The following is a 25,430-nucleotide window of genomic DNA, read 5'->3' as shown; positions in this document are numbered from 1 at the left end:
GACCCAAATAATTCCATCTTATTATTATTGGTGTGCGGTGTATATTATGATTAACACCATAACGCACAAAGATGGGTTCTCAAACTTGAGGAAACAAGTTAGTTTTTCTAACATGAGGGGGAGACAAGATAAACAGTTGAGAAAAAGTTACGTATAATAAATTATCATGTATACATCTAGATCCTCGAATAAGATAAAATAAACTTGAAGTTCATAAAAGATAATTCATCTGCAATATATTGCAATGCATGCCGGACGCATTTGCTGACCCAAAGAAAGTAACTATATTCTCATTGCAAATGCTCTTATTAATCCTAGAAGGACAAAGTCTATGGTACGTTTAAAGCGTATAGACAATCGGTTTCAAATAAACTTCTTGTTAAAGAAGATGAGCAAATGATCAAAATGATCATAATAAAGGAGGCAAGTGATCTAGAAGATCACATGACATAACACTTCATAAATCTCAAGAGAGATTCAGCAAGAGCTTTCACCTCTATGTGAAGATATTGAACTGATGATTCCAACAAGATCATATGAAGATAATCCATCTCTATCAAGAATGATGATTTCAAGGTGCAATATATTCATTCAAGTTAATATGGCTGATTTGTTTATCAAATATCTACCAAAGATCTTTTGAAGATGGTGCACAAGATTGGAATGCAAATGCTTAAGGATGTGAAAGTGATGCTCTCATGAGGGGGAGTTAATACGCGTTGTACTCTTTTTCCCTTACAAGGTTTTGTCCCACTGGGTTTTCCTTGCAAGGTTTTTAACGAGACAACCAAAAGGCGTATTGTTAGATATGTGTACTCTTTTTCCTTCTCTAGAATTTTTTTTCCCATTAGGTTTTATTTTAGTTAAGGTTTTAACGAGGCACATTATCTATTGAATAGATATTCAAGGGGGAGTGTTATAGATAAAATTTTATTTATGGTGAATATCTATATTTAGAGATATTCTAGGGTTTATTACTTGGTGGCTAAGTCACCCTCTCCCTAAAAAATAGGGTCCTATTCTATTGTAGTTCATCCCAAAATCAATAAGAATCCTCTCTCTCTTTTTCTCTGAAATATTGTTCCTGTTCTTTTATTGTTTTATAACGGTGATCTTTTTCTTTTTTATGTAAGCATTGCCAAATAGCGGAGAAGAAAAGAAAGCATCTCTGTCTATCACATTAATCCTTAATGTCAACAAAGCAACCAATTCTGCGCAATCCCTGAACAATGAAAAATAACTTTGGTCGACATAAATATACACTTTAATAAGAATGTATAGGTTGATCATATTTACATATATAGGCTACATTACATGTTACATCATACATTCAAGTATTGAACAAGATTCAGGCGCTATTTGGAGGAGTCTAGAGTACACTGCTTGTGAAGTACTTCTGGAAACAGTCTTCATTCCTACAGTAATCTGACATCACTTTATACACTTCAATTAGTAATTTGGGAAACCGACTCCTAAAATAGCCATCAAATCCTTCTGGTACAGTTCCTAAAATTTCCTGAAATGAAGGTGAGAAACATTGGAAGTTCAGCCAATAAAAAGGTAATAAATCAGAGGAAAATATTTGAAAATGTAAGGAACTTCATATCGGTCTAAACTCTAAAGTAATAAAGCTTTCTGAATATATATGTCATGATTCAGTAATCAAATGAAGAAGACAAGAAATCAACTCAGAGGAGATCGGTAGATTCACCATTACCAATTCCTCATGGAACACTATCGCCTGACAAAATAATGCTATAATGAAATTAGTTTTTTTCCCCTCTCCTCTCCATTTTTTTTTTTGGATTGGAGAACCACCTAAGAGATTTCCGAGGACAACTACTTTCTCTCCAATAATAAATAACCTCTCAACATTTTATCAGACCCTGAAAAACCTGGAATCCAAATACAATCTGAAATCTACATTAATAAAATCCTCAAAGGAGGTTCTTGCCGAATTAAGCATACACCAATCTTTTGAATAACGACAAGGAGTATTTATCAGAACTAACCTGAATTTCGGTGGGAAGCTCTCTATAATGATTTAGCTTGTTACGCATGACTCGCAGCAAATCACGAACACTGTCGAATTTATAACGCCTGTAACGACCAATATTGTTGATGAATGGAGGTTCCATCTTCTCATCCCACTTCCCACCCAAAGCAACTGGTGCTGTACCTTCCAATGCTTTCAGGAGATCAGAAGAAGTCTCCCTGTCTTCGAGTTCCACCCTGTCGCTTGAGTCACGAAGAAATGACAATCGCATCTCAGATGTCCAAAAGAAAGGATGAGCAAGCACGTCCACGGCCTTCGGTCTTGGACACACAAAAATTAAGAAGAAGAAAAAACAAGAGTTTAGCAAAGGCAATTGCACTTAGTATATCTACTAGAACAGGCGCTTTATCCTTGAGATCACTATGGTCAGTTTTTCCATTACAATGTTAATTGTTTATTGATTGAAAATCATATGCAGAAATCTTGATATATCCTCTTAAATTTGGTCTCTCTCACGATGTCTGTTTCAAGTTTAACATGACGTTGAGAATCCAAAAGGTATATTTTTCTCAATTTCATAAGAGCATAGTCACTATACTATAATTAAACAAACATGTTTTTACTGATCAAAACTTTTGCATGTTCTTTGCTCCATCAGATGCTCTTCTGGTGAAGTTTACCTATCATTGCAACAAATAGTTCTTTCGTCCAAACAGCAAGAAATAACTCAATTAGGAGGTTTCTTAGAGATTTTGAAACAATTTAAGCTTTCAGAGGAAATCTGAGCTCTCCAAGTGGTTAAGAAGATTTTCTGCGGCTCTGAAAAGATACGAAGGAAAAATTACACAGCCTACTTAAAATGTCAAGTAGTTCAGGATTTACCAAGTATTACTTTACTAAATTGAGCTGAAAGTTGTATTTAGCTAAAACTTGAAAAGTACACCTAGATTGTCATAATCTGTAAGCCTTCTTAATTTTTATGAATAAGCATAAAATACTGGCTGAGCTTTGAAAATGACCATTCAGCAGCTGCAATTATAAAGGGAGATAAAGAAGGGTATAATCATCTCCATAAACATTATTAGAGTAAGAACGTAATAATGCAATTCAAAGAGAAATTCCTGCCGTAACTGGCTACAAGAATGTCTATGGCCAATAAGTGACTCTGTCCAAAATTATTTGCTACATGCGCTAAGTGTTTTACTTTTTAGTATATAAACTCAAAAGAAACATTTTCACTTATTACCTCAACTCAGCATTGGGGTCTAATAAATGAGAAAAGAGATCCACAGCTTCAGGGATATGTTCCACCAAGAAAAGATCAATTTTGTTCTTTGTAATGTTAATGTCACGCTCAAGAGGGCTTCCAAAGGGATGACTACCATCAGTCACACAGAAAAACAGGACACACCCCAAACTGAATATATCAACAGCACGTGTTTGACGTCCATGAAGAAGCTGTTCAGGAGCTTGCCATCCCGAACTTCCATAACCTGCAAAATTCATTGCAAGTAAGAAGAGTGGAAATCTAAGCAACAAAAGTTAAAGACAAGATGCTCAGGCAAGCAGGAGCAGTTCTCGTAGAAAATTTAAAAGCTCAGAGGCTGCAGAAGAAGAGCCTAGTGTGAGAATGACCTCAACTGTCGGTCAAACAATCTTCTCCAGTAAGCAGCAGGGACGACAACAAAGTGTCATGGACGCATAGCAATACTCAGTATGTCATGCAAGTTAATTGATAACAGAGCATAATAAATGGTAGAGGGACTGAACATAAGTTTTACATGCACTACCAGCTAATGTAAAACTACTTTACAACTACTTGCCTGTCGCGTGATGACCCAATGAAGACATATCTCCAATGAGGCGCTTGCTAATTCCCATATCAGAAAGCTTAGCACCTAAGAATCTTTCCTTAGTTATCAAAACATTTGGGGGCTTCAGGTCTCGATGAATGATCCCCAAATCATGAAGATGCACAAGACCAGATACCACATCCCTGTCCTCCAGAAAAAAATCAGAACACCAAAAGCGTGCCATACCCAGTCAAATTGTAGTTCAGAAAACTATATGGAATTAAAAGAGACAAGAAAATTGGTCCAATTTTATGTTCAAATCCGCTGCAAAGATTACAACTTCTATGTACGGAAACAGAATATAATTCTTCTAAGTGCTTATTAACCAAACAGCGGTTTAGGCCTTTGCAAGATGACAGTCTAGAAATGCAAGATGCAGAAAACTTTTAAGTTTGATAAAGGACGGAGCAGTCATACAGGCCCCTTCTTTTCCCCACTGCAGAGAGGGAGTAAATCTTGTAGCAGATAACCTATTATACCGAAGGCAGAAAATAGTAAAACTGTAAGAGAACATAGATGAGAAAGCACGAATGGAAAAGCACCAAACCCTAAAACCATGAAGAGCAAAGTGCTAAGGCTAATTATAAAGACATTATCTCAAGAAATTATGAGTCAGAAGAATGAGAATTTTCTCGTCAAAGTGTCTTGCTCTATACCGCCCACGCTCTATCCCGCTGTGGGCGGGATAAGCAAGAGTTGAACAAAGTGAAGTTCACCTAGTTCTTCCCCTAAATAAAGGACTTCTAAAGACCTGATGCCAAGTCTATCGTAGGAAGCAAATGATCTTTTGGAGTTAACCAGGCAAGAAGACCTGAAATGATGCCCACATTAATTAATCACTATGAAAACATGTGATATGTAAAAAAGTTACTCAAAGAGCATCATAGAACAATATACCAAGAACGAATTTATGATGTATAAAATCATCTCCCTCCCTTCCTCCCTCTCTCCTCTGTGCACGAGTGCTATGCAACACAGGAAAACACAGAAAAAGGAAATAGAAAGAGCACCCTTCCTTGTGAAGTATCATCCTTTCTTCAAGTCACCATCTAATGGGTTGCAGAGTAACCCACCGTATACCACGAATTAGAGGCACAAAATCAAATTCATTATGAAATAATTCCACGAACCTCATCAATTTGAGCAACAAAGGTGAAGGAAAACCATTTTCTTTCCTTAACTCAGTATCCAACATAATACCCTTCAAATAGTCCAAATGAATTCTACGCTTTGTAGATTCTGCATCCAAGTTCTGATTAAGACGTGCATTTACTGTAGTGTCGGCATAAATCTGAATAAGGTCACTCAAGCTGCAAATGCAGCGTTCCAATGCAAGATAAACAAAATCTTGGTCTTGTTCCACACCATACCACCGAACAATATTTGGATGTCGATCAGATGCAATAAGATTCTTTATTTCTTTGAAGGCAATATCATGATGTGCCCGGACAAGCCTTTTCACAGCAACTGCACGACCATCATAAATTCCTTCAAGGACAACTGTACCATTGCTCCCTTTAGCAATCTCTGTACTGGAGACAAACAACTTACCGATAGTGCGTCCACCTTTTCCATATATACTTGGTTGAATAAGGTTCAGCAACAGTTTATTATCAGCATCCACGTCTGAATACTGAAGTCCACCATCAGATGAGGGGCCTTTATCACTTTTCTCACCATTGCTCCCATTCTTTCCAGACTTCCGAGACTTTTTCCTTTTTGAAGGTACATTTGGTGAATGTGAGTTGTCGGGCTGTCTAACCAACTTGACTTCAGCCACTGAATCACAATTGCGTGTTAAAGCTTCCACAAGAGTGGCTAAAATATTGCGAACTGGCGTGCTCAATCTTTCAGAAGACTTGGTTATTCCTTCTTTCAATTGGGTTTTAACATCTTCTGAATTTTTCTTTTTGATGATTAAAAGTATGAACACCACCAATATGCCAAACATAGTTCTTTTTATAGCATATTCCAAATGGGAGGTGTCTGCATTATCAACATTTGTCTCTGATGAGGGGAGCTCCGGACGATGAGCACCCGGGAGCATCTTCTCCTGCTGACTTCGACGTCTGTGGATAAGGGCCCTTGACTGACATGGCAATGGCATATCGAAATGTACGTCAGGTTCAGATCTGTCAGAATCCAGAATATCCCCACTAAATGGATCCTCGATGTCTTTGCAAAGAGAAGCAGCCCCTATTTCAGCAACCGTCATGTTCCACAACACTTGGTCTGAGTTTGGAATAAAAGATGTCAATGCATAGTCTGTTCTGGTGATGTAAAGCGTGTATGTGGGCAGACTCTCTTCATCAATGGTGCCATTATGATGTAAAGTAATGTCATTGTTGTTAGTTGCTGGAGAGTCGGGCATCTTATATGTATAAATCAGGCGGCCAGTCTTAGCATCAACCAGAAATGCAGTAGTTCTTTTAGATCCCAGAACAATCCCGCCATCCTCAGCTATTTGTGGAGTTGAACTAATATACTCGTCAATATTCTTCATAAGTTTCTGTACAAAAATATGGAGCAAAAAATTAGACACTATAGGCGGATGAACAGGAAGTACAGGAAGGATTTCAAGATGTTAGTCTACTTCCAAACATGTTTGTCGTTATAAAAGTGAATCTTAGTCAGCAAGCTGAATAAATTTCTCATTTCTCTAATAATAAGTACCTCCAACGTACCTTATCTCCCACTGCCCCTCCCGTCACACCCTCAAACCCTCCCCTCACCAAGCGCAGTTTTCTTTTTGCTCTCAACTCAACTCCTCAGTTGTCACCGTACTCTATTGCACCTTCATCGTCCCGTCACTCACAAACATCATTCCATTCCCCTATCTGCCCTTGCCTCCACTATGTCACTCCCTTCTTCCATCCCACCCTCCCCCACCCCCCAACTTCAGTCCGCCTCTCATCTTTTTGATAAGGTTAAGTATTTTACAAGAAGAAACAGTACCAAGAAGGTATCAAAAGTTTACAAGGATCAGGTCTTTAACAGAAACTACACAAAAGCAGAATCCAACAAGTCAATGAAATCATAAATGCTGATTACAGAATTCCTTCTAAGCCAGCAAAATAGATTCTGGAAACATCTAAACTTAACAACAGCGCCCCTTTCATCAGCTAATCGCCGCCCCTCAACTCCCCCCCCCCCCCCCCCCAAAAAAAAAAAAACAAAAGCCAAGCACCATTGTCTCTATCCTTTCCTCTTCTAGGTCCCCAGTTCAAACCCAATACGCAAATATCAGCCCCTCAGTCGCCATTCCTTTTCTTCTTTTTTCCTTCTTTTTTAACACATATATTTCTTTTATATACTTTTTAGGTAGCTAAATCAATTCCAAAATTGTTCTCAATCAACCAATATGTAGATATGAGGGTATATTGGTCAAATCATGCTCAAAATTAACACCTTCATGATGGTAAAAGGGGGAGTTTAGAGTACGTTTCAAACTAAGGGAATGTACATTTCACTTTGTTAGTCTAGATCAAGGTCTAGTTATTAATAGTACCTCCGGTCCATTTTAATTGTCATTAAGGTTTTGGCACACTCACTATGAAGACCATTTAAGGGTTATTTGACTAAATTATCGTCTTTCTCTCCTCAAAATGAATATTAACTATTCAACGTTCTAGAAATTTTTGTAGATCGTTTATTATAGCAAGGATAGATTTGGAAAAGAAGTTAATGCCTTCTTGGTTTCCTAAAGCAACACTTATTTCGGACCAAATTTTGTTAGGCTAAAATGAGATTGGAAATGGATCGGAGATAGTACTACACTAATTGATGCATCATGTCTCGTTATCATTCAACGTTAAGTGGATATCATCTCTTCTTATATAGCACCAAAATTGCAAGAGTAATCTATGTAGAATAATGAAAAGACCCGTTGAGTATGAAATTTAGAGACAATACCAATTTGCCAAGCCTGTTGTGTGCATACAATTCCCAATCATCCCCACGGCAGTCAATGAAATAACCACTTCCTATATCAGATGATGCCTCCCTGTTGTCATTATAGTTTATAGGAGCCTGATAAGAAGAGTAGATTGATGGGCCAGATCTAAATGACCAGAGTGTTTTCTCAGTTTTAACCTCCCGTAAATGAACAGTACCATCCAGTTCAGCAACCAGTGCCGTCTCAGGTTTCCTGGTTCAGGAAAGTGTAGCAAAGCAGGAAAAAAAAATGAACCAGAAAGCACACAACAGATATATAAAGTTACCAACATGACACAAAGTGAACATAGAAAGGCAAAAAGGAAAAAAAAAATAAAAAGGATTTTAGTTTATTATTTCCAAAGAGAATCTAGTTTACAGCTCATGGATCCAGTTTGCAGAAATTAAGTTGATTTACCTTCAAATACATCAACTAGAATGTTTCTGGGTTAAAAAAGTTAGCAGAACTGTCAGTGTTCTTTTCTCCTAGATCCTGTTCGTTTTTCGAGAAGTCAAATATGCATCAAGCATTATACGTAGCGAAACATATGATCCATAATAACTTATTCTCAATAGACACTATCCCATCACTCATAAAAAGCATCATTTTCCACATATTAGATTGTAAGTTACAGGGAAAGACATAAACTAATAACCAAATAGTAGGATTCTGCTTTTTATAGGAACTGATCTCCTCCAAGAGTATGTTGTAATTTCAAGACCAGACATCCTGAAATTGTTACAGTTGTAGTTCTCGAACATAGAGCAATGCAAACCAAAGAAAGTCGGGATGAACAAGCATCCAATTTCCTGATGGCAAAAGAAAAAGAGCATAAAACTCTTTACTCTTCTAGTTTGGATGTATAAGGAAACTAGAATAACATCTGTTTGAATAGAACACGAACTAAGGACAAATCTTGACTGAAATATGGGTTAGCTAGCTTGATGCCAGGCAAAACAAGTTCAATACAGTCAAGAGTGTGATTGGTATGGAGTTGGAAAATGATTTCCAAATTTCCCATGTTTGGTTGGTCAAATGTTCTGGAAAACAAGTTCCTTAAAAATCAGGGAAGTCACCTAATGGGAGTAAGGAATACAAGTTCCATACGTGGGATTTCACGCTAATTGTGTCCTTCCCACCCCCAACACCCCATAACCCCCCCCCCATTCGCTCCACCCCCTAACAACTACCCCACTCCCCGCGCCCCTCCACCACCCACCTCCCCCAAAGCCCCTGCCAACATCCTCCCCACACCCTACCCTTCACCACCCTCATAGTGTTTGTAGTAAATTATACAGAAATGCTTTTGGGACAATATTTTCTGCATAGTTACCAAACACCAGTAATAAGTAAGAAAAACACTTATTTTCCACGAAAACATTTCCTTCATGCCAAACACACCCTAAGTAGAATTGGAGCATATTTACAATGATCCAATTTTTTTATTCTCAAGAAGCATAAGAAAACATGTAAAAAGCAATTGAAGGGAAAATTTGAACCAAAACCAAACTATGATCAGTAGAAAATGAAATAAAAACATAAAAAGAACCTCCAAAGGTAATAATAAAGCTAAATCTTGAGCCATTTCAAAATTCTAATAAAATAAAATCATGGAGTAGCTAAGAATTTTCTACAGAAGCTCCATAAATCCCTATATCTTTGCACAATTACTAAAAAAAATTACCATATGATACCAGCAATAAATCCAAATGAGTAGAATATGAAATCCTCAAAATAGCAAGAACAGAAACTAACCTCAACTCTGACAACAGATTCCTCCTCGCCGGAGCTAGTGTAACCTCATCGGAAATTCCCTCAATTGGACTACTGGGCAAGCTCAATAACTCACTCGCCAAGCCCGTAAAGCCAAAAACTAACAGTAAAATACAGACCAGGATAACCCAGTGCCGTTTCATCGACGATATTCAACCTGAAACCAGAAATTGATCGTCGATTTCTTCTACAAGGTGATTGTTTTTTTTTTTTTTTTTGTGGGGATATATGGGGTATTAAATAAATGAGGGAGGTACCGTATGATACAGTAATGGGTTACATGGGAAGATTGAGATTGAGGAAATCTAGGGAGGGAAAGAGTGATAATGATGAGATTCGATATTTGGACGAAGGGGCGTAGTTGTAGAGGATCTTTGGTTTGATTGAGGTAAACAGTCGTCGTTTCTTCTGCGATTGGGTTCCTGAGATTTCGTCTGTCCACGGTTGCCTTTGTCCGTTCTCAACTCTTCTGTTTTAGTCAACTTTTAAAATTAAACAAACAAGTCCCCGGCGTTTTTTGAATTAATGTACTATACTAGTACTAGTAATGGATCTTTCCCCTTTTAGACTTTTGATTTTACTAGTTTCTATAAACGTGCGTTGCACGTATATTATTAGTCAATTAGTTTTATAAAATTAGAATAATTTAAATATTTTGATAAATTATATATTAGTAATCAACATCTTATTTTGTTGACCGACATATTCATTTCTTCAAGTTAACATAATCTTTTTCTTATTCATGTATTTTGCATAGCTTGTATTTTAATTTAATATGAAATATATCACTTATGAAGAAATGTTCAGCACTATTATTACAATTGCGCTTGAAACTCAATTAGATTGGAGAATGACCAAGTCATGCTAATTGTATACTTATCTTCACTTGAAGTGAGTTGAACTCACTAGATGTTGAGTGTTTTCTTCCCCGCATATTTTTTTATTAGCCTTTCATTTGATATTATATGTATGAATATATATTCTCATCGATTTTAGAACTACGGATAGTACTTGATAGAGATCACCTTCAAAAATCAAGTTTCTTGGCCAAACGGTTTATCGACATCTGTTAGATATCTAAAGCTCATGACAATTGTTTCAACTGTCTGACGCTTCACCATAGGTGCTTCATCCCATATTATCAATTGTGCTTTTCTTGTCGATTCAATATCATCCTTTGCTTTCACATATTTATGATGGTTGTCTCATTTATTTAAAGAGGAATGTCAAATTTTGAGTGAGTCGTGCGACCCTAGGTTAAATCATATTTCTACACCGCTTATTTATATTGCTAAGGCTATTATACCTCATAATTTTGCTAGTAATCACGATATGGGAATAGTTTTCAGTTTTTTTAAATCCATCGACAAAAAATAATTATACTTTGTCATAATCATCTTGTTGGAATATAGTCTTGAAAACGTGCTCCTGATCAAGGTTTAGCTTTGATTGTGCATTGAATTTTTTTCATATGTACTTTTATGAATTTTCCTCAATTATTTCTCTGTGCGATGAATCATCTAGCCCCTAATCAAGTTTTGGTATGTCATATTTTCTACACTATTGCTCGTGCTCTCTAATAAATAACTAATAATTTTTAATGCACACAAATGTTGATTATTAGATGAATTGTCATGTATCTTTCAAAAGTCACCTAACATGTCTTCATAATATGTTCCTACAACCTTCTTACATCGATTGGGTTACAATGCACTAATATAATTATTAATAAATTTTGGATAACTTATATTACTTAGAAGATCGAAGATTGCTTCACCAAAATATTCTAAAATATTGTTACCTAAGTTTACTAATAGTTATTTCGCAACCTTTGAATGTTTTGAAACTTTTTTCTATTAATAGTAAGTAAGTCTCTAATGAAGAGGGGCCTTATGGTTCATCACTAATAGGCTAAATTAAAAAAAACAAATAATTTTGTTGGAGTATAAATATTTACCATGCCTTATTGTTAGTAATTCAACCAAATCGAGATATTTTTCTGTTTTGTTCATGTCTTCAGCTCATAGCACATTTGATAAACTGTTGGAGCATGATTTGGTTTATATTGTCTATTTCACAATAGTCTATTAATATTTCCTTTTTCAGTAGTACAGTAAGTACAAATATTATGTTAGAATTATATATTTTTTATTTAATAAGCAACATAATAAAGTTAATTGTTGAATTTAAATGTTTTACCTGATTGTTGATTCAATTCAGCTTTTTAAGGTTTTACGACAACATTAAAATAATCTTTCAAGATTTTATAATAAAAAATTAATATTGGATATTTCGATCTTTTTGAACAGTCTTGATTAATCTTAAAATCAATCAACTTTTGGTGGTTTAAAACAACTAAAGAAAGTTCTAAGTAGTTGGTACATGTCTTTTGTTCGTTTTTTTCTTCTCTTTTTCTCTGTGACGTGTGTACTAACAATCTAATATCTCTTGATAAATCCATCGATCGTTATCTAAATATCTCCGGACAATACAACACTAAAAAAAAAAAAAGAAGCAAAATATATTTAGAGAAAAGTTTACCTTTAATTCCCCCCAATTATATATTGAAAGAAAAAAGTAAAAAAAATAAACTTAGCATTTTAAATCTAACACAACAATGTGAACGTTTTGGAGTTGCCATGTTATTGTTTTTATTTTGAATGTTACAATCGTAGGAAAATAACAATTTTTGGTTGATATTTTTTTCAAAAGTTATTATGACATGGAATTGAATCTTTAATGAAATAAATCTTTATTATGAAATTTCATTATAAATTTTAAGAAATCTATCATTACTTAACTATAAATCTTTATATATTATAATTTTATCCGACACAAAACTATTTATAAAAAAATAGTTAGCTTTTGAAGAATATATAATTAATTTGTTACAATTTTCACATGATAAGAATAATAAGTTCTTTTACTCTATATTTTCTTTGATTAACTTATTATTCTTTGCCTCGTCTAAAATTAAAAAAAGAAAGAGTAGAAAAAAGAGCTTAAAATAAACTAAAGAGAAAGCTCCCCGGAAGACCCAACTCACGGCCAACATCAAATTTCCAATATAGAAAGTCTATTTCATCCGGAAGTAGTATTTTAGTAGAATTTTATTTACATTATTTTGGCTAATATAACCTACAAAGTTATGTGAAGAAACATGTTAAAAAAAAAAGGAGGATATTTTATCCATTATTTAGGCAATGAATCTTGCTTTAAAATTGAAGTAAGAGAATAACAAAATCTGACGAAGAACCCTTTTAATCCTAATCAAACTAAAACTATTGAAATAGTTAATACCCGTTTTTGGAAATTAAAAAAAAAGGAAAAAAATTGTTAGAACCCATTACAAATTATGCATATTTCAGGTAAAATCTTAAATACTAAGTACAAATTCTATTACAATTTCCAGTTGTGTCCTCTTCTATATACGGGCGTTGCACATAATTATCTCGTATTAATCACTAAAGGGCATGTAAAATCCAAAATTATCATGCATACAACATATATAAAATAAACTCAAATAATAAAAAACATGATATATAGTTCCTTCAACTGAAAGATGTTTGAAATCAAACGATGCTTTTGAAGAATTGGAATCAATAATTAGGAAGTTACCAACTAAATATGCCTAAAGGATGATTTAGAACAAATTAATGGACTTTTCCGAAGATACGTACCGATAGTGTGAAAGTATATATGAATTAAACAACATCAAGTATCTGTATCCCCATTGAAAAGCAGCTCAATGAGAAAATAAACCGACAAAAAACCAATATCTCAAAGTGAGTATAATAAAATATTCCTTTGCAAATTCATTTTATCAGCTATACAAATAAAAGTTGTCAAAAAATTCAAAATAAGTTGGTTGTTTTTCTATTCATTCCCTTAAAATAAAATTTTACGGCGTTTACCCTACTTCTATTTTTAATAAACATAAGGTTTTGAAATATTCCAAAAAAAAAGAGTAGAAACTCATGGTTCACGGTAAACCTAGGAGTCTTCTCTTGTCATGCTACTTCATTCTACTATTTCAGTCTTTTCTCCAAACTTCTTTTCTAAAAGTATCATCAATTCTTATAAGAACTCAATTTTTAACTCAATTATTTTACTATTTGAATCGGTATTTCCTATTGGTTCTACAATTCTACTTGCATAAGAACACTTTAAAGTGCCTCTTACCCTAATTTAACTATAAATTTATATACTTGATAATTATCATATAACTTTCATGCGATATTAAATATCTCTAATTGAGTAGCATGACAAATATACTCCAAGAACTCATCAAGCTAATCCCTTTACCATTTCCACTTGGACAAGAATAGTACTTCAATATATATTATGGACCTTGAGAATTTTAGTTATTAGTTATCATTGAAGTTAATGCACTTTTTTCATTTGTCTTCTCTTTCTTGCTAAAATTCTGGATATTTAGGTTGGTTTAATAATTTTTTAAAGAGATAATTTCATGTTGATTAACTTATACTCAAAATTAAAGGGAATAGATAGATATAGATAATTGTTATAAGTATACAAATTTATAATGAGGGAAGGGAAAAAGGAATTAGTGTTTCCTTCTTTCAAACAACCATCAGATTATTTTTTTATGCTTAAAATCTATTAATTTTATGTACATGCAAATTTAATATCTAATTAATAAAGAATTAGGAGAAATCTAAAATATTCGATTACTTTGATGCCCCAAAGAGAAACCACGAGAACCATCCGCTACTTGTTTTCTTTTGCGGATATTTGCTAACTTTATGGTTAATTGGTTATGGCTTTTATTCTTTTGGAAAGAAATATGTAATGTCTAAGTTTTCTTCCCCAAGTCCTCTCGGCGCATGTTAAGCTAACGTGCGCCGGATCTGCCATGGCTGGAAAGAAGGCACGAGGGCGACCTAGAAAGCAACAAATTCGAGTAGATGACAAAATTCCTAAGCTCAACACATTGGAAAGGAGCGCAACAAAGTTCATGGAATCCATTTCTGGAACATCAAAGGTGACTAACATTCCTGGAGCATCGAAGGAGCTTGGATCTGTACTCTCAACACAGATCTGCCATGGAGAAGCTTCAGGATCAGCTAGGCAACAACAGAAACAAGCAAATCAGATTCCAATCCCGGTGCATGTCGACCTACGAGGAAGCATCACACCACCTGCAAATCGAGAGATTACTGTTCCATTGAGCAAAGAACAGGACCATGCAGCTAAGACACCAGCAGGCAATACTGTTCCATTGATGAATAAAGAGCAAAAACAAGCTACATCTAAAGAATCTACCTGGGCTAATGTACTCACAGGCAATAGATCTGCAGCCAACGGTATGACATTGACCTATATTACTCCTGCAATTGTAGAAGGGAATTTGGTAGCTAAGCTGGAGAAATCAGAGATTGAGCAGGAAAATTTGAAATGGAAGAATGCGTTGATTGTCTATGTATTGGGTGAGAAGCCAGGCTACAATTCCATGAAGAGATACATCAACCAGGTGTGGAACATAGTTGCCATGCCAGATTTGTTCTATCATGATGAGGGTTATTATCTTGTGAGATTCCAAACATTGGAAGACATGAAGGAAATTATGTGTGCTGGGCCTTATACTATGAATGGAAGACCAATGATAATGAAGCATTGGTCACCATATTTTGATTTTGCTGCTGAATTTTTAACAGATATTCCATTATGGGTAAGATTCCCAAAATTACCCATGAACTGTTGGAGTGGAAACTCACTGAGCAGAATAGCAAACACAATAGGGATTCCTATGTTTGCAGATGAGTGTACTGCTAAACAAACGCGAATCTCCTATGCTAGAATTTTGATAGAAGTGAATGTTACAAAGCCTCTACCAACAAGTATTCCAATCATGAATGAAGGAGGGGTGATGTTTGAACAAGCAGTTGAGTATGATTGGAAACCTGAGTTTTGTGAAAAATGTCTAAAGGCAGGGCACAATTGTAGCAGAATTTCAAAGGATAATGACAAGCCAATTCCCCAGATCAGGAATAGGAAGCCACCAGCAGTTAAACAAATATGGAGAACAAAGGAACCAGCTCAAGTTACAATAAATGAAGAGGAGCAGAAACAAGATGAAGTAATTAGCAAGGAAGTTTTAAGTGTACCTAAGCCATCTGAAAACAAGGAAACTCACAAAGATGGAGAAGCAATAGAGACAAGCAGGCAAGTGGATAAAGGGAAAATGAAGGCTGATGATAATCAAATGACCTATGCCAAAGCAATAATGTCTCCAGTGAAACAAAGGGCACAAGCTAGCCAGTGTACAGCTGTGATAGCATTTCAAAAACCACCTGATATAGGTGGGCAACCCCAACATTGACATGTCTTGGATGGTATGGAATATTAGAGGTACCAACAAGAGATACAAACAGAAGGAGTTAGGTACCTACATAAAGGAGAACAATATCAAACTAGTGGGGATAGTGGAAACAAGAGTAAAGAAGGAGAAAGCAACTTAGATATCACAGTTAATAACACCTGGATGGCAAGTTCAATACAATTATGAACATGCAATAAATGGAGAATTTGGTACTTTGGGATCCACAGTACTATGACATTACAGTAGCTGGGAAATCTGCTCAAACAATCTACTGCAGAGTTACAAGCAGGCATAATAATATAAAGTGCCACNATTTCAGGGAATAAAGTGCAAAACATGGGATTTTAAGTCCTAAACCCTATATTAAACAAAGGAGGCCGGCCAAGAACAAGAAGGGGACATATTTTGAGACATAAATTAAACCTAAGGAGGCGAGGAGACACTACTTTAGGGTTAGACAACACCCTTGGAGGCAAGAACACATTGGGAGCAAGGCGAGAATTCTTCTACGAGTTTTTTCCTTCCTCTTCCTATTTTTCATTGTTGGTTATGACTTTTAGTATCGTAGTTTTACATACTATTATGAATAGCTAATTTGTTATCTAGAGTTTTGATAGAACCTTTTGTAGGATAAATTCTTGTTATGTTTTTATATAATTGAGCCATAGCTTTTCTCTATTTGTTCAACTACGTTTATATTGTGGTTGGTTGAAGAGCTCTCAATTAGCTGTGCCTATTTAGTATGCATAACTCGGGAGAGAGTGCATATTTAGGTAATTGTTGAACAACACCACTCCCAAAGTATATGAGGGATCAATAACCGAGGATTTAAAGGCGGGATTAGGGATAACGAAGCCTTGGGTGCGATCTGAAGTGAGCTGTATTAAAAGCCAGCTAGCGTAGCTCGGGAGAGTGCGTCTAGTAAATTGTCGTAATTACTCGGGAGAGATTTACGGCAATAAGAGTGCTCATGATCGGTAGAGAATACTTAGGCGAAATTATAGAAGACATAGCGGGAAGGATTCCGACAATAGGGGAAATCATAACTCTAGACCTCCTTAATCTTTTCTCTAACCCTCAGTATCGTTAGTTGTTAATTTACTATTTTAATTTGTTAGTTAATTAGTTAAACACAAGAATCTTAATATCTATAAGTTAGGAATTGTTCAAGCTTGTCTTCTTGGTGATAGTGAACAGTTGTAGCTAAACCTTAGTTCTCTGTGGGATTCGACTCCGGACTTGTAAACCGGATTATATTTGCAGCGACCGCTTAATCCTTTTTATAAGGCATAGTTGGGCGTGATCAATAATTTATATATATTTATTAAATTTTTTAATACAAATACAGAGTTTGAAGTTTGTTATTCGCGACCAACACTATAACTCCGCCCCTGAATCAAATAGTTTCTTTACCATGGTTTTCAAGTTCAGCATATGGTACGAACTTGTTTATTTCAGTAATATCAATCATTATAATTTGAGATACATCAACTACCAGAAAGATTATATCAATAGAAGTTAAGAATTCAATTACAACGTAAGAAACCTAACAGTTTTATATCGATAAAATATAAAACTCTTATAAGCCATTTATAAATATAGTAAGATATAAGTTATGCTGAAAATAAAATTGTCAACCAAACACGTGAAAAGTACTAACCATACTCTGTCTTCGGTTTATTTTTCCTAGTATACCTCCAATTAGAACGCCTCTTTAGTTCTTTATCATGACGAAATTTGTTCTCGTAAGGACAATCAACTTTTAGTAAAAACATCATCCAATTGAAAGTGTCAATTTCCCTAGTAAAAACATTATTCATGTGATGAAAACACTTATTCTTGCACTAGTAGTAATATTCAAGTTTCTCACCTGCTATGTACCTTTGATTGCCTGCCGTAAGAATAACTTCTTCTCTTAATTAATAAGTAGAATTTTAGAAAAGCAAAAGTAAAATTTGAAAAGATTTTTTTTAATAAGTAGGTGCATTCTGTGTATTAAGTACTCGGTGGAGTTAAAGTAGCAGGTGGAGAAGTTGAGGAAACAACTTTAAAATAAAATCTAAATAACTAGTTTGATTGAATTTGAAAATTAAACTTAGCAATTCTATAATTATCTATACTACATTAAAAGCACGAAGGCCCTTAGCGAAATATCGTTCGCCTTTTTTTACCCCTTTTAAATAGATTTTACACTAGACAAAACAGTCATTAACTATTTTCCTAAGAATTAGCAGTTTAAAGTTAACTAAAGTGCCAATAAACACTCCTCCTCAAAAATGCTCTCGGCGCACGTTAGTTAAACGTACGCCGAGCTTGTAGCCATGGCGAGAGGGAGAGGAAGAGGTAGAGGACGCCCACGGAAAAACCCACTAGCAGCTATCGAGAACCTTATCACTACAGTCAAGCAACCAGTTATGGAGAAATTAACCCCAGTAAACACTCCTCCAACAACAGTGCTGAGCTCATCTTCATCAATTGCAGGTGCTATATGCTCCATCGTATCTGCATCGCACCAATCCTCCGTCTTAAAGAAACTGGATCTAGTCTCCCCAGCTTCAATTGAAAAAGTATCAGATCTGGTGAATGAAGCTATCAATGGAACAGTTACCATGCAAAATCCAGTGCACAACCAAGCTCAGCCAACAGATGTACCGGTGGAACCTGTGATCATCAACAGAAAACTTGAGGAGCCTAAGCAAGCATGGTCAAATCTCTTTCAGGGTAACAGATTTGCAACAAATGGTATGCCACTAGATTACATACCACCTCTAATTGTAGATGGACAACCAATAGTGCAATTGAACAAATTAGAGGTAGAGGAGGAAGAGAAGAAGTGGAAATGTGCGCTAATTGCATACATTTTAGGAGATGGTCCAGGATTTAACGCGATGAAAAGATATATTAACCTTCACTGGTCACATGTTCCAGAACCAGATCTATTCTATCATGATGAAGGCTACTACATAATCAGATTCAAAACGATGGAAGATGCTAAGGAAATCCTTTATGCTGGGCCTTATTCTATAGCTAATAGGCCTATAATTCTCAAACCTTGGACCCCTGACTTTGATTTCACTGAGGAATTCCCTACTGATATCCCACTGTGGGTTAAGTTTCCTAAACTTCCTATGTCCTGCTGGGGAATGAGATCTTTAAGTAGGATAGCAAGTGTATTAGGGAAGCCTATTTTTGCAGATGAATGTACAACTAAACAAACTCGAGTATCCTATGCTCGGATGCTTATAGAGATTAATGTCACCAAAGAGTTGCCAAGTGAAATATGGGTGATGGAACCAAATGGGAAGAAGTTCTTACAAGATGTGATCTATGATTGGAAGCCTTCCTTTTGTGAGAAATGCCAAACTGTAGGCCACAAGTGTCCAACCCAAATGAAACCAACTACTCACCAACCCAATCAACTGAAGAAAACAAAAGTTACTCAAGAATGGAGAACCAAGGCACCTGCCATTATTGCTGCTACTCACAAAAAAACCACATCATCAGCACCACAACATGATCATACAAACAAGTTGAATGAAGATCAGATAGCCATAGAGCCCAATGAGCTACTAAGTCTGATACCAGCCATGGAGAAACAGGAAGATAAAGGGAAAAAAGTTCAAAGCCCAGAATTCAATCTCCTTAATTTCCCTCCCTTATCACCTATCCCTGTAAGTAATAGGTTTGAAGCAGTGTCCAATGGCAAGTATGAAGTGCCACCGGGGGATAGAGGTGGACCAATCAATCAACAATGAAGTGGTTGTTCTGGAACATTAGAGGTGTAAATAAAAGGTACAAACAGAAGGAAGTTAGGGAGTACATTAGGAGTAATAAAATAAACCTAGTTGGCCTGGTAGAAACTAAGGTCAAAGAGGCAAATGCTCATAGAATTGCTAAGCTGCTGGTTCCTGGATGGGGCTTACTAACAAACTACAATGAAGCTAGAAATGGGAGAATATGGATACTATGGGATACTAATATACTTAATATTACTGGACTCCAGGATGATCCTCAAATGATACATTGCCTAGTCAGAAGTATAAGGGGAAATATCAATTGCTATCTCACTGTGGTTTATGGATTCAATGGGATAGAGCAAAGGAGGTCTTTATGGGAAAAGCTTCATCACTCTACAATAACTAATTACAGATGCATGGTTAGTAAGTGTAACGACCCGACCGGTCGTTTTGAGTCCTAGCGCTCCGTTCAGCAGTCGGAGGCCATGAACAGCTTCATTTCGAGTATTATGACTTGTACGCGTGGTCGGAATTAAGTTCCGGGAAGTTCAGAGTTGATTTAGAAAGAGAATTGTCATTTGGGAAGCTTGCAGTTGAAAGAATGAACTAGGATTGGATTTTTGAGTAAACGACCTCGGAATCAGGATCTGAAGGTTCCAGCAGGTTCGTATGATGATTCCGGACTTGGGCATATGCCCGGTTCAGGTTTTGGATAACCCGGGAGCGTTTTGGCGCCTATTGTGGAAGTTAGCAGTTTTAGAAGAAATTTCATAAGTTTGGTTTGAAGTGCATTTTAATGTTATCAATGTCCGTTTGGGATTCCGAGACTGTGTATAGCTCCGTATGGTGATTCTGGAGTTGGAAGCGCGATCGGAAGTGAATTCGGAGGTCTGTAGGTCATTTTGGAGCCATTTGGCTAAAGATAGAAATTTGAAGGTTTTTGGGAAGTTTGACCGGAGGTTAACTTTTGATATCGGGGTCGGAATCCGATTCCGGAAGTTGGAGTAGGTCCGTAATGTCAAATATGACTTGTGTGCAAAATTTGAGGTCAATCGGACGTGATTTGATAGGTTTAAGCATCGGAAGTAGAAGTTGGAAAGTTCAAAGTTCGTAAAGCTTGAATTGGGGTGTAATTCATGATTTTAGCGTTGTTTGATATGATTTGAAGCCTCGAGCCAGTCCGTAATGTGTTTTGGGATTGGTTGGTATGTTTGGTTGGGGTCCCGGGGGCCTCGGGTGGATTCCGGATGGTTAACGGATCAAATTTGGAAGTTGAAGAACAGCTGAAGGGGTCTGGTATTTCCGCTTCTGCGGAAATGGGACCGCAGAAGCGGCCCCGCAGAAGCGGCCCCGCAGAAGTGGACGAGGGCGAGGGCAGCCAGGACCGCAAAAGCGGCCCTTGATCCGCTGATGCGGAACCGCAGAAGCGGAAGACCTGGTGTGGAGGGGAGCCGCAGAAGTGGCAAGCGGTCCGCAGAAGCGGAACCGCGGAAGCGGGCAGGGTCCCGCTGAAGCGGAAATGACTGGGGCAGTGAGGATGTTTTAAGTTCGGGGTTGAGTTCATTTCAACCCCATTTTTCTTCCATTGGAGTCGATTGGGAGCAGCTTGGAGACGCCATTTTTTTCACTTGTCATGAGGTAAGTAATCTATACTAGCTTTTGAGCTAAATATATCAATTATACATGGATTTAGGCGTGAAAATTAGTATAAAAAGTGGGGTTTTGGTGGAAAACCTAGAAAATCATATTCTTGGAATTTAGCTACGATTTTGAGTATGGAATTAAGAGAAAATCATATATGTGAGTTCCTAAGGTCATGGGTAACCTTTGTCTTCGAGAAATTTTGGATTCCGGGCACGTAGGCCCGAGGGCATTTTTGGTCATTTCACTAAGCAGAGTTGGGAATTGGTATAATTTGCATTGTTAACAAGTAATTGAGAGTATTCTCATTAGTTTGTCGTTAATTGGCTAGTTTTGGAGCAATGTGCGTTGGTTCAAGCCTTCGGAAGAATGTAGAACGCCGGTTATGAGTCTTCGGAGCGAGGTAAATCTCCTTTCTAATCTTGTGAGGGGGAATTTACCCCATAGGTGAGTTAAATTGGTTATGTGCTCCTATTTGCGGGGGCTACGTACGCACGAGGAATACTTGTGTAGCTACTATTTGCTATTGTACGGGTATCTAGGACCCAAAAGCATGAATACTTGAATTAATTGTAAATTCTTGGATAGCTCAAGTTGCTTGTGTCACATGGAATTTGTAAATGAATTTCCAAAGAGATTTAACCTTACTTGTAAAATTTTGTTAAAAGAGGAATTTATATATATATATCGATAAACACTCCCTGATAAGTTCTTACTTGATTGATTGAGCATGTTATATTTGGATGAATTGTGAACCCTTTGAGGGTTTGAATTGCTTAAATCACATTAAATTTATAAATGGATTTCTAAAAAGACTTAAGCTTCGCTTCCTCAGAGTATTTAAAGAAAGATGGCCTTTCTTAGATAATTGCTCCATGTTGACTTATTGACTGACTGTCTATCTGTGTGTGTTTATTTTGGAACGGTCCGAACGCCTCGGCAGATTAATAGATGCATCTATAGGCGCGCAGTCGACCCTCGGCAAGTGCACATTTACTTTCTGTTGGATCGGGTTGTCGCCTCGGTATGATTTGCGCATGATATCTTTTATATATTGATGCATGAGGAATCTTAAATGATGACATTGCCTTTCATGGCTTGAGATGAACTCATTAAATGAAGAAAATTAAAATCTTGAAAATCCTTTGCTAATGGTTAAAAGGTGTTTACTTGTTTTACAGCTTTGTGAATTAGAATATGTTATATGAATCCTTGATTTCCCCACACATTTAATATATTATTATTGGACCGCTAGTGAGTGTCCAGGTTGACCATCTCGTCTCTACCTCTTCGAGGTTAGGCGGGATACTCACTGAGTACACGTTGATTACGTACTCATACTACACTTCTGTGCATTTTTGTTGCACAGGTATATGTTACTTTAGGTAGCAGCACAGATGATTTGGGGACTTGGTGAGCCGCATTGTTCGAGACGACCCGCAGCTAGAGTAGTCCCCTTCCAGTACTTTATTTATTGATTCTCTGTCCACTGCATTTCGGACAGACATTTGTATTTTATTTTTCTTACCAGTAGTTGCTCATGCACTTGTGACACCAGGTTCTGGGATGGTTTTCTTTGAAGATGTGTATTAATAGTTAATTTCTTCATTTGAATTGAAACAGAAATTGTTTTATATGTGAAAAATGGAAGTAAAACTCCTAGGTTTTCAAAGTTATAAAAAGAGAATTTAATTGGTGATTTAGTTGGCTTGCCTGACAGCGGTGTCCGGCGCCATCACGACCCGTAGTGGATCTTGGTCGTGACAAGTAGCAGGGGATTTCAATGCTATGTTATATCCCAATGACAGAAAATCATACAATCCTGTTAACCACTCAGAGATCCAAGAGTTCAGCTATTGTATTCAGCAAGCAGGACTATCAGAACTACCTTGGAAAGGAGATTATTACACTTGGACAAACAAACAGCCTGGAGCAGATAGAGTATGTAGCAGATTGGATAGAGTATTTGGCAACTATGAGTGGATGATGAATTGGAGTCATGTGGAAACAATTTATGGTCAACCTCAAATATCTGACCACAATCCTATGATTCTGATTCTAGCAGATTACTCTTGGAAGGGAAAAGTGCCTTTTAGATTCTTTAATGCATGGGTTGATCATGATAAGTTTCAACAAACTGTGGCAGATAGCTGGAACTTACCAAATAAGCCTGGAAATATGAAAGCAATTTGGTCCAACCTCAAAGCGTTGAAAGGCCCTTTAAAGGCTTTGAATGCTAAGGAATTCAAGAGCATTGCTCAGAGGATAGAACATACCAGACAGGAGTTGAAGGAAGTTCAAGAACAACTGGCAAGTTCATATTCTGATGCATTGTTACAGGAAGAAAAAGAGATAATCCTAAAGTTGGAAAGGTGGTCTCTAATTGAAGAAAGTGTGGTTCAGCAGAAGGCAAGAGCTAAATGGATTCAACTTGGAGACTCTAATACCAAGTACTTCACTGCAGTCCTGAAGAAAGAACACAAAGAAAACAGATCACAGAAATTACAAATGGCCTGGGTGAAAAACTAAATGATCCTGCAGATATAAAAAAGGAAATTCTGAATTTTTACAAGTCACTTATGGGTTCAGCAGCAGCATCCCTTCCTGCTATAAATAGAGAGTACATGGCTAATGGCCCCTTACTATCTCAGCAGCAAAGACTGGATCTCTGTGCAGAAGTAACTGACCTTGAAATTGTGGAGAGTCTTAAAGCCATTGGAGATGATAAAGCCCCAGGAATAGATGGTTATAATGCTGTTTTTTTCAAGAAAACCTGGAGTATTATCAGCAGGCAAGTCACAGAAGCTATCAAGGAATTCTTTCTCACCTCCAAGATGTATAAACCAATAAACTGTGCCACAATCACCTTGATACCTAAAGTTCCCAAACCCACCACTGTCAAGGAGTATAGACCTATTGCATGCTGCTCAGTGCTGTATAAAATGATTTCTAAAATCCTAGCTACTAGACTCCAAAAGGTCATGCCACATATCATTTGTGAAGCCCATCCTGGCAGGAAGATAGCTGATAATATTATCCTTGCTCATGAACTAGTCAAGTCCTATACTAGATCCCACATATCCCCCAGATGTATGATCAAAATTGACCTCTAGAAAGCATATGATTCAGTAGAATGGATCTTCCTACAACAGGTGATGGAAGAGATTGGCTTTCCTACCAGATTCATTAATTGGATCATGGAGTGCATTACAACAGTTAGCTTTACTGTGCCCATCAATGGAGAAACTACAGAACCATTTGAAGCTGCAAAGGGGCTTAGGCAAGGAGACCCCATATCTCATTTCCTGTTTGCAATAGTTATGGTGTATCTTAGTAGATCACTTGCTGAACTGAGGAAAGAAGCCATATTTCAATACCATCCAAGATGCAAAAAGTTGGGTATCACTCACATGAGCTTTGCTGATGATCTGCTTCTCTTTGCCAAAGGGGATCTACCTTCTATTATTGCCATGTTCCAATACTTTTCCCAATTCTCTGAAGCTTCTGGACTACAGGCCAATTTGGGTAAAAGCTCAGTTTATTTTGGGGGTGTGAAGCAGGAAGTGATGAAGCAGATTGTTGATCACCTTGGATTTGTGCATGGAGAATTACCATTTAAATATCTAGGCATCCCTCTGTCCACCAAGAAAATTGCCTTGATCCAATGGCAACCTTTAGTTGAGAAAATTACTGCCAAGATCTCTTCATGGACTGCCAGGAAGTTATCTTATGCTGGGAGAATACAGTTAATTCAATCTGTGGTATTTGGCATTCAATCTTATTGGGCTCAACTATTCCTTATTCCAGTCAAAGTGCTGAAGATGATTGAAGCAATTTGCAGAAGCTTTATATGGTCTGGATCTAACACCATCACTAAAAAAGCTTATGTTTCATGGGAGAGAATGTGCACTCCTAAATCTGCTGGTGGAATGAACATCATTAACTTTCTAATCTGGAACAAGGCAGCAATTGCTAAGGTATGCTGGGATTTAGCTCATAAAGAAGACAAGTTGTGGATTAGGTGGATCAATGCTTTCTATGTGAAACAACAGCAAATAGAGACTATGCCAATTCCAAAACAGGCTAGCTGGATGGTCAGAAGAATAATTGCCTCAAGAGGAATCCTACAACAAGTCCAACGCTCAAATGATCT

At 36.7% G+C, this 25,430-nt stretch overlaps 2 protein-coding genes across 3 annotated transcripts; one reads left to right on the top strand and one right to left on the bottom strand.

Moving 5' to 3' along the window:
- Positions 1-1,158: 1,158 nt before the first annotated feature.
- On the bottom strand, positions 1,159-10,061 carry LOC109242858 (serine/threonine-protein kinase/endoribonuclease IRE1a). Of its 2 annotated transcripts, XM_019409728.1 has the most exons (7): positions 9,539-10,061; positions 7,762-7,996; positions 4,980-6,358; positions 3,820-3,992; positions 3,243-3,489; positions 2,013-2,316; positions 1,159-1,516 (listed from the first exon to the last, which is right to left on the bottom strand). In XM_019409728.1, the coding sequence occupies exons 1-7, from the start codon at positions 9,697-9,699 to the stop codon at positions 1,370-1,372; spliced, it is 2,646 nt and encodes an 881-aa protein (XP_019265273.1). In that variant the 5' UTR covers positions 9,700-10,061; the 3' UTR covers positions 1,159-1,369. The 2 variants fall into 2 exon arrangements, with proteins under 2 accessions (XP_019265273.1, XP_019265274.1); XM_019409729.1 differs by lacking the exon at positions 7,762-7,996.
- Positions 10,062-23,065: 13,004 nt separating this feature from the next.
- Positions 23,066-23,806, top strand: LOC109242857. The gene has a single exon (XM_019409727.1). It carries the CDS (start codon positions 23,066-23,068, stop codon positions 23,804-23,806), a length of 741 nt encoding a protein of 246 aa, XP_019265272.1.
- Positions 23,807-25,430: the final 1,624 nt, after the last annotated feature.

Source organism: Nicotiana attenuata, unplaced genomic scaffold, assembly GCF_001879085.1.
Source record: "Nicotiana attenuata strain UT unplaced genomic scaffold, NIATTr2, whole genome shotgun sequence".
Taxonomy (NCBI): domain Eukaryota; kingdom Viridiplantae; phylum Streptophyta; class Magnoliopsida; order Solanales; family Solanaceae; genus Nicotiana; species Nicotiana attenuata.
Note: the sequence above shows the minus strand (reverse complement) of the source record. Positions and strands in the feature narration are given on the sequence as shown.

Bases quoted from the DNA above. Each gene is read 5' to 3' on its own strand.
- LOC109242857 (XM_019409727.1), top strand. From the start codon at position 23,066: ATGTTATATCCCAATGACAGAAAATCATACAATCCTGTTAACCACTCA.
- LOC109242858 (XM_019409728.1), bottom strand. From the start codon at position 9,699: ATGAAACGGCACTGGGTTATCCTGGTCTGTATTTTACTGTTAGTTTTT. The intron at 6,359-7,761 runs GTATTGTCTCTA...ATTTTTGTACAG, and splicing joins ACAACAGGCTTGGCAAATTG to AAACTTATGAAGAATATTGA. The intron at 1,517-2,012 runs GTTAGTTCTGAT...CCTTCATTTCAG, and splicing joins AGCTTCCCACCGAAATTCAG to GAAATTTTAGGAACTGTACC.